The sequence below is a fragment of the Melanostigma gelatinosum genome (genome assembly GCF_949748355.1).
Source record: "Melanostigma gelatinosum genome assembly, chromosome: 6".
Classification (NCBI taxonomy): Eukaryota; Metazoa; Chordata; class Actinopteri; order Perciformes; family Zoarcidae; genus Melanostigma; species Melanostigma gelatinosum.
In genome coordinates this window covers 18,089,146-18,096,667 of record NC_136639.1, presented here as the reverse complement: position 1 = coordinate 18,096,667, position 7,522 = coordinate 18,089,146, and the positions used below count along the sequence as shown (strand labels likewise).

General features: G+C 49.5%; 1 protein-coding gene across 1 annotated transcript in view; it reads right to left on the bottom strand.

The window, feature by feature from the left end:
* pdlim5a (PDZ and LIM domain 5a) overlaps positions 1–3,861 on the bottom strand; it is a gene marked incomplete at its 5' end in the record, with an annotated part of 27,480 nt that extends 23,619 nt beyond the window's left edge. Inside the window, 2 exons of the mRNA XM_079270785.1 lie at positions 2,989–3,178; positions 3,602–3,861. Coding sequence (XP_079126911.1) covers positions 2,989–3,178; positions 3,602–3,861 — 450 coding nt within the window. The remainder of the gene's footprint in view (positions 1–2,988; positions 3,179–3,601) is intronic.
* Between the last annotated feature and the right edge of the window lie 3,661 nt (positions 3,862–7,522).

The window sequence follows — 7,522 nt, the reverse complement described above, 5'->3', positions numbered from 1 at the left end:
GTTCCTGTTGTCATTTAATTCAATACACTTCATCTGTTTTTTGTCTGAGTAGATGCGATGGGGTCATATGGTTAGAGGGATGAAAATAAAATGTACTCAGAGGCTTTCAAACCTTTTGTCTTGGGATTTGCATATTTCAAAAGGTCATTTTAGGCTTTCAAAATGCAACCATACTGTTAAAATGACCTTTATGTTCGCGGGACTTGGCAAGTAGTCTGTTACAAATGAGCCTTAGACAACATGATTTGATAAAAGTGCTGACGCAGCATTGTTTGTGCACTGTGCACATTAAAGCAGCAGTGTCCAAATTCGTTTTTTCAATTCATTTTTTTAATTGTCCAAAATAAAGATATGTGCATATGGGGCTTCTGCTGGGTGCTGATATTCCTTATAGAAGAGGAGCAACAGGACCTAGCACCGCTTCAAACACTTTGCCACAGGAATGTCTGTTTTTCTTGAACTATGTTTCCTGGTCGTGGAAGTTTTATATCATATATAACAAAGTGATTGGTCTGTTAAAGTTTTTCCCCAGCAATTCTTTAAGGCGACAGACATTCAGATTTTGCTTTGATACCTCACCACATCCGAGTGCATGTTGTAGCTACAGTGGTGGAGCTTAAAGATATCCCCAGATTATGTCAAGTATAAGCAAGGACGTACTGGGACTGAAATTCGGCCCGGGGATGGGGAGGCCTTTTATGCGAGTGCCTGCAGGCACGAGCAGAACATTTTCCTTCAGTAGTGTCAACACTAACACAGCACATCACCATCGCACTGAATCAAAACATGACCAGCAAATAAGCCGAGGTGAGCTGGAACACCAGTCACAGGTCGACACGTTCACGATGAAAATGACTGAGCCAATCAGATTTCAACAAAAACGTCAATCAGTCCAAATTGGACTCAACATTGAAAGTATTAGATTGCCCCCTTTCTTACATACAGTAACTACTGACATATAAAACTTAAAAATAAAAACTCGATGACCATCGACCGGTTCAGCCTCGATTGGATCAGCCATTCGGGAGTCTTCCCAAAATTCCTGATGGCCAGTCTGCCCCTGAGTATTTGTCATTTACGGTGATATTTATTCTTTCCTTTGAATATTGCACAACAGGATTTGTGCGGGCATACGTATTTTGTATGCTCTTTTAGTGTCTTGATTTTTTATGTTTTACAAACAAATAGTTTCATGGGAAATACATAAGCTTTTACATAGCCCTGACAGCATGCTTTTATGGGGTATTACAATTGCTCAGTTCTGTTTCCACTCATTTGTAATTTGAAGGGAATGAACAAAGCAGCAGGATATCTTACAACAAAATGCCCTCCAGCCCTGCAGTAAAGACTGTATGATGTAAAACGGTTGAGTATGTGAGAAAACAGCATTTAATATTTGACCGCATTTTGTGTGGTCTTGAATTGCATTTTATTGTAGAGTGTATCTGTTATTTTCTCAGGAAACTGTCACGTCCAACTTGAAGGTACTGAGTGTAGATACAAAACGCCGAGTTCAGGAGCCAAAAAGAGGTAGACTTTAATAAGATATCCCACAGAGGGAAAACACAGGAACAGACGTGTCAAGAAAACATGAGGCTCGAACGAAGGGCAAGGTACAGACACGCCTTAAATACACTTGAGGCAATTACACAGGTGAACCCACTTAAGGTGAGCCAAGTCCAATCAGTCCACAAAACCTAATTAAGGCGCACTCTGCCACCATCTGCTGGATGTCCTGGGGTCCTACGGCGCAGTCCTGACAGTACCCCCCACCCGACGGCCACCTCCAGGTGGGCCAGGCTGGAGAGGGTGTGCACGGTGAAAGGCACGGATGAGGGCAGGATCCAGGACGTGCCGTGAGGGCACCCATGAGCGTTCCTCTGGGCCGTAGCCCTCCCAGTCAATCAGGTACTGAAGGCCTCGCCCCCTCCGCCGGGAATCCAGCAGCCTCCGGACGGTGTAGACAGGACCACCAGCGACGACCCGCGGAGGCGGCGGCAGTGGGGCAGGCCTGGACAAGGGCGAGGAGAAGAGAGGTTTCAGCAAAGAGACATGAAACACTGGTCTCACCCGGAGAGTCCTAGGAAGTCTGAGTTTGTAAGCCACCGGGTTGATCCTCCTCTCCACAGGAAACGGACCGATGAACCGGGGAGTGAATTTGGAGTCCGTGCGCAGAGGCAGGTTCTTGGTGGAGAGCCATACTCTCTGTCCAGGGCGGAACGTCGGGGCGCGCCGTCTCCTGCGATTGGCCTGGATACGATGGGTTTCGGTGGCGCGCGTAAGCGCAGCACGGGCCTTCTTCCAGGCCTGGCGGCATCTGGCCACCGCAGCATCCGCAGAGGGGACCGCAGACTCGGACTGCTGAGAGGGAAAAAATGGCGGGACATATCCGTACTGAACCTCAAAAGGCGACATACCGGTGGAGGACCCACTCAGTTGGTTGTGGGCGATCTCAGCCCACACCAGCTTTCGACTCCAGGCACCCGGATTGGATGATACCATGCAGCGTAGGTATTTCTCCAGCTCCTGGTTCACGCGTTCCGTCTGTCCATTACTCTCCGGATGGTAGCCTGATGAAAGACTGACAGACGTTTCAAACAAGGACCAAAATGCACTCCAGTACTTGGACATGAATTGGGGCCCTCTATCAGAGACAATGTCACTAGGGATGCCATGGTGACGCACCACCTCTCGGACCACCAAATCAGCGGTTTCCTTCGCAGACGGCAGCTTAGGTAGTGGGACAAAGTGGCTTGCTTTGGAAAAACGGTCCACAATTACAAAAATCACTGTGTTACCGTCAGAAGGTGGTAGGCCAGTGATGAAGTCCATTGAGATGTGGGACCATGGCCGATAAGGAACCGGCAGGGGGTGGAGCAGGCCCGCCGGGGCTTGGTTTCCTGACTTCTGTGTAGCACAAACAGAACATGCGTGAACATACTCCTCAATGTCAGTTCTCATGCGTGGCCACCAAAAGCGGCGGCTGACTAGCTCCATCGTGCGGGCAGCCCCAGGATGGCCCGTCACTGGTGAGTCATGCCCCCATTGTAGAACCTCAGAGCGGGCGTTGAGCGGGACATACAGACGGCCCGGGGGTACTCCACTAGGACCTGGATCCTCCTCTTGCGCACGCAGGACGGCGTCCTCCAGGGCAAGCGTCACCTGTCCCACCACGCAGCTGGGGGGAATGATGCACTCAGGGACAGGGTCAGTAACGTTGGCGTCATACTGGCGCGATAAGGCATCAGCCTTGGCATTCTTGGTGCCGGGGCGAAACGTGATGATAAACCTGAATCTGGTGAAAAACAGGGCCCACCTGGCTTGTCGGGGGTTCAGGCGCTTGGCCTCACGGATGTACTGGAGGTTCTTATGATCCGTGATGACTGTGAATGGGTGGCGCGCTCCTTCCAGCCAGTGTCTCCATTCTTCAAGTGCCCTTAGGATGGCCAACAGCTCCCTGTCCCCGGCGTCATAGTTCCTCTCAGCGTCACTAAGCTTGCGAGAGAAAAAGGCACATGGGTGCGTCTTGTTGTCCATACCTGATTTCTGGGACAGCACAGCTCCAACACCAGACCTGGATGCATCCACCTCCAACACAAACGGAAGGGCAGGGTCCGGGTGCCTCAGCAGTGGGGCTGACGTGAACTGAGCCTTGAGATGCTCGAACGCCGCTTGCGCCTCCGGGGTCCATCTGAGTTTGGTTGGGGCTCCCCGGGCCACTGCTGTGATAGGTGCCACTATGGAGCTGAAGCCTCGAATGAAACGGCGATAAAAGTTAGCAAACCCCACAAAACGCTGTACTTGCTTGAGAGTGGCGGGAACCGGCCAGTCCAGTACAGCCTGCACCCTGGATTCGTCCATGATTACTCCATCGGGGGAGATGACATACCCCAAAAAGGAGGTGCGGGTAACGTGGAACTCACACTTCTCCAGTTTGACGAAGAGCTGGTTGTCCAGCAACCGCTGGAGGACCTGCCGGACGTGCTGGCGATGTTCTGTGAGGGACTTGGAAAAAATTAGCACATCATCGAGGTAAACGAACACACTGCGGTTGAGGAACTCCCTGAGCACTTCATTTACAAAGGCTTGGAACACAGCAGGAGCATTGGTCAGACCAAATGGCATTACCCGGTATTCATAATGTCCACTGGGGGTGCTAAAAGCAGTCTTCCACTCATCATTCTCTCTGATGCGGACCAGATGGTAAGCATTCCGCAGGTCTAGTTTAGTGAACACTGTAGCTCCTCCAAGAAGATCAAAAGCGGAAGACATGAGTGGCAACGGATATTTGTTCTTTACTGTGATGTTGTTCAGTGCTCGGTAATCTATGCATGGTCGTAGACCACCATCTTTCTTGGGTACAAAAAAGAATCCTGCTGACACTGGTGAAGTTGAAGGGGTAATAAGCCCGTTCTTAAGAGACTCGCTAATGTAGTCCTCCATGGCCTGAGTCTCGGGCCTGGAGAGAGGGTATAGTCGTCCCCGGGGGGGAATAGTGTTAGGCAACAGGTCAATGGCACAGTCAAAAGGTCTGTGAGGAGGAAGTGCTGTAGCTCTAGTCTTACTAAATACTTCAGCTAGGTCATGATACTCTGCAGGGACTGAAGAGAGCTCAGAGGATGAACAGGCAACAGAACACTTCATCACAGGGGTAACATGTTTGGCTGAGATACACTCTGGGCTCCATGATAAAAGTTCGCCAGTGGACCAGTTGAACTGGGGATTGTGTTTCTGAAGCCAGGGAAACCCTAGTACTACTCTATCATGTTGGGATTGGACTAAAGCCAAAGAAACAGTCTCTGTATGTGACCCAATCTGCAGTAGTAAGGGGTGTGTCATGAAGTCAATTTTACCGGAGCCTAGGGGTCGTCCGTCGAGCGCCTGGATTCTCACAGGATTGGGAAGGGCCTTGGTAGGTAGACCGAGGCGTGTGGCCAGAGCAGAGTCCATCAGGTTTTCCTCTGAGCCTGAATCGATCAGCACCGTGATAGGGATGTTCTCCGGGTTCTCTGGGGTCCAGGTGAGTCGAGCCCTCAGGCAGAGGCGCTTAACTGGGTTGGGGTACTGAGAGTGGACAAAATTGCTCACTACGCTGTCCCCTCCTCCTAATGAGCATCCTCGTTCTGCAGGTGTAATGCGGTACCTGCCTACCTCCATTGCCTCCGCTTGAGCGGGCTGAGCAGTGGGGCCCGACGCGCCCAGTGGTGAATGCGCTTGGGGAGGTGCCGAATTGGGAAGCCTGCGCTCACGCCTCCTTTCGCGTATGCGCTGATCGAGGCAGATAGAGGTGGTTATGAGCTCATCTACAGTGACCCCCCACTCCCGACTAGCCAAATCATCTTTGACCGCCTCCGACAGGCCATTGTAAAAAGTGGTCAAAAGTGCTTCATTGTTCCATTTGCACTCAGCTGCCAAGGTGCGGAATTCTATGGCATATTCAGACACAGGTCTAGCTCCTTGGCGGAGCGAGCTGATGCGGCGTGCTGCTTCTCTGCCACTCACTGGGTGGTTAAAAACCTGGCGTAGTGTCTTGGAGAACTCTACTGCATTAGCACAAAGTGGGGAATTTGCCTCCCATAGGGCAGTAGCCCATACTAGAGCTCTACTGGTTAGCAGCGAAATCATAAAAGCGACCTTAGCTTTTTCTGAGGGGAACTGATCAGGCTGCATGACAAAACACAGGTCACACTGTGTCAAAAATCCCTGACAGGTCTCTGGAGTGCCGGCATACCGCTCTGGTTTCTGTAGGAACGTCTTGGCAGCCGGGGGGTTCGGCTGGTGCATTTGCTGGGTTATCCAGGCTTGGATCTGCTGGATCGAGGTTCCCTGGGATTCCACAGCGCCGAGCACCTGGGCTAGGCTGACGTCTCCTCCTTCGGCGCCTGTTACACTCATGTTGGTGGTTCGAGCCTACTGTCACGTCCAACTTGAAGGTACTGAGTGTAGATACAAAACGCCGAGTTCAGGAGCCAAAAAGAGGTAGACTTTAATAAGATATCCCACAGAGGGAAAACACAGGAACAGACGTGTCAAGAAAACATGAGGCTCGAACGAAGGGCAAGGTACAGACACGCCTTAAATACACTTGAGGCAATTACACAGGTGAACCCACTTAAGGTGAGCCAAGTCCAATCAGTCCACAAAACCTAATTAAGGCGCACTCTGCCACCATCTGCTGGATGTCCTGGGGTCCTACGGCGCAGTCCTGACAGAAACATTTCGTCTCCTCATCGGATATTATTGTATAATGCACTGCATCATTAAAGACAGCTAGAGGGTTATGAAATGTATCATTTTCTTGTCATAGCTTTCTAATAGCAGTTTTTAATGCGCACCCATGTGTTGCTTATGCTGCTTGGAGTCTCTTTACAGTTTTTTTCTTATACTTTTCAGTAAATAAAGAGGATGCGGCCTCTTGCTCATCTCCTCTCAAACACCCCGTACTCTAGCGGCTGTTCTCTGTCCTCAGTTGTGCATTTGTCTTTAATCTCTCGGGTCTATTCATACTGGAGTGAGATCATTGACCGATGTTTCCAGGGCTGTGCCCTGACATGCCATCAGCTTCACCAGCGAGCAGCCAACCAGAATGAATCAATAAGAGATTGTTGCACATTCGTGTGCGTGCGTGCGTGTGTGTGTCATTTTATGTCTAAAAAGGAAATAGGTCAACAACAAGAGGCTGTTTATGGGAAGGTGACACTGACTGGGATCTGTTAGTAACACCAGTACAAGCCAAACACACATACCAAACTCCACAAACACAGATATATGCATGCACATATAGCTCCTCTCAATCCTATCTGTCGGCCTCGTTTACACAGCTGAACACATCATTGTATTTCAGCATAAAACAGGCCTTTAATGAATTGTGCTGCCAATTGGATGACAGAATTGTTAAAAAGTAGTGATGGAACAATGGCCCAGTTGACATACACCCACACAAATATACACACACACACACACACACACACACACACACACACAATGTTGTATTATGCAGGGGGTGGTGACGGTGATTTAGGGCATGTGGTTTGTCCCAGGAAATGTTACCGGGGTATTGCAATAACACAAGGACCAGTTCATGCTCTCTGCAGCATCTGCACCTGCACACAGGCTCTAAATTAATTCACACACATGTAGACACGCAGCATGTGTGTCCAGATCTATTTTTAGATTTACTGCACCATGGGCATTTCCAAATATTTATATGTGTGAAAAACTTGATCGAGATCCGTTTTCAATGGCTTGGTTTTCTTTCACAGAGCTGGTCCCGTTTACCTCAAATCCTGTCTGGTTCTTTATAATCCGTGATCTTATCTTCGATTTGCACCTAATTTGAATAAATCAATCCAATATTTTAAAAAAGAAAAAAGAAAAATGCACGGGTTACATGCCTGTGCATCCATGTGTGCAATAAGATCAAACTTTTCTCGTCTTTCCCAAGGGATCCAGCAACAGATGAAACACATGATTCAGAGCGGGGGAGACAGGAGAGAGACTTCCTCCCTCACTGTAAATTAGG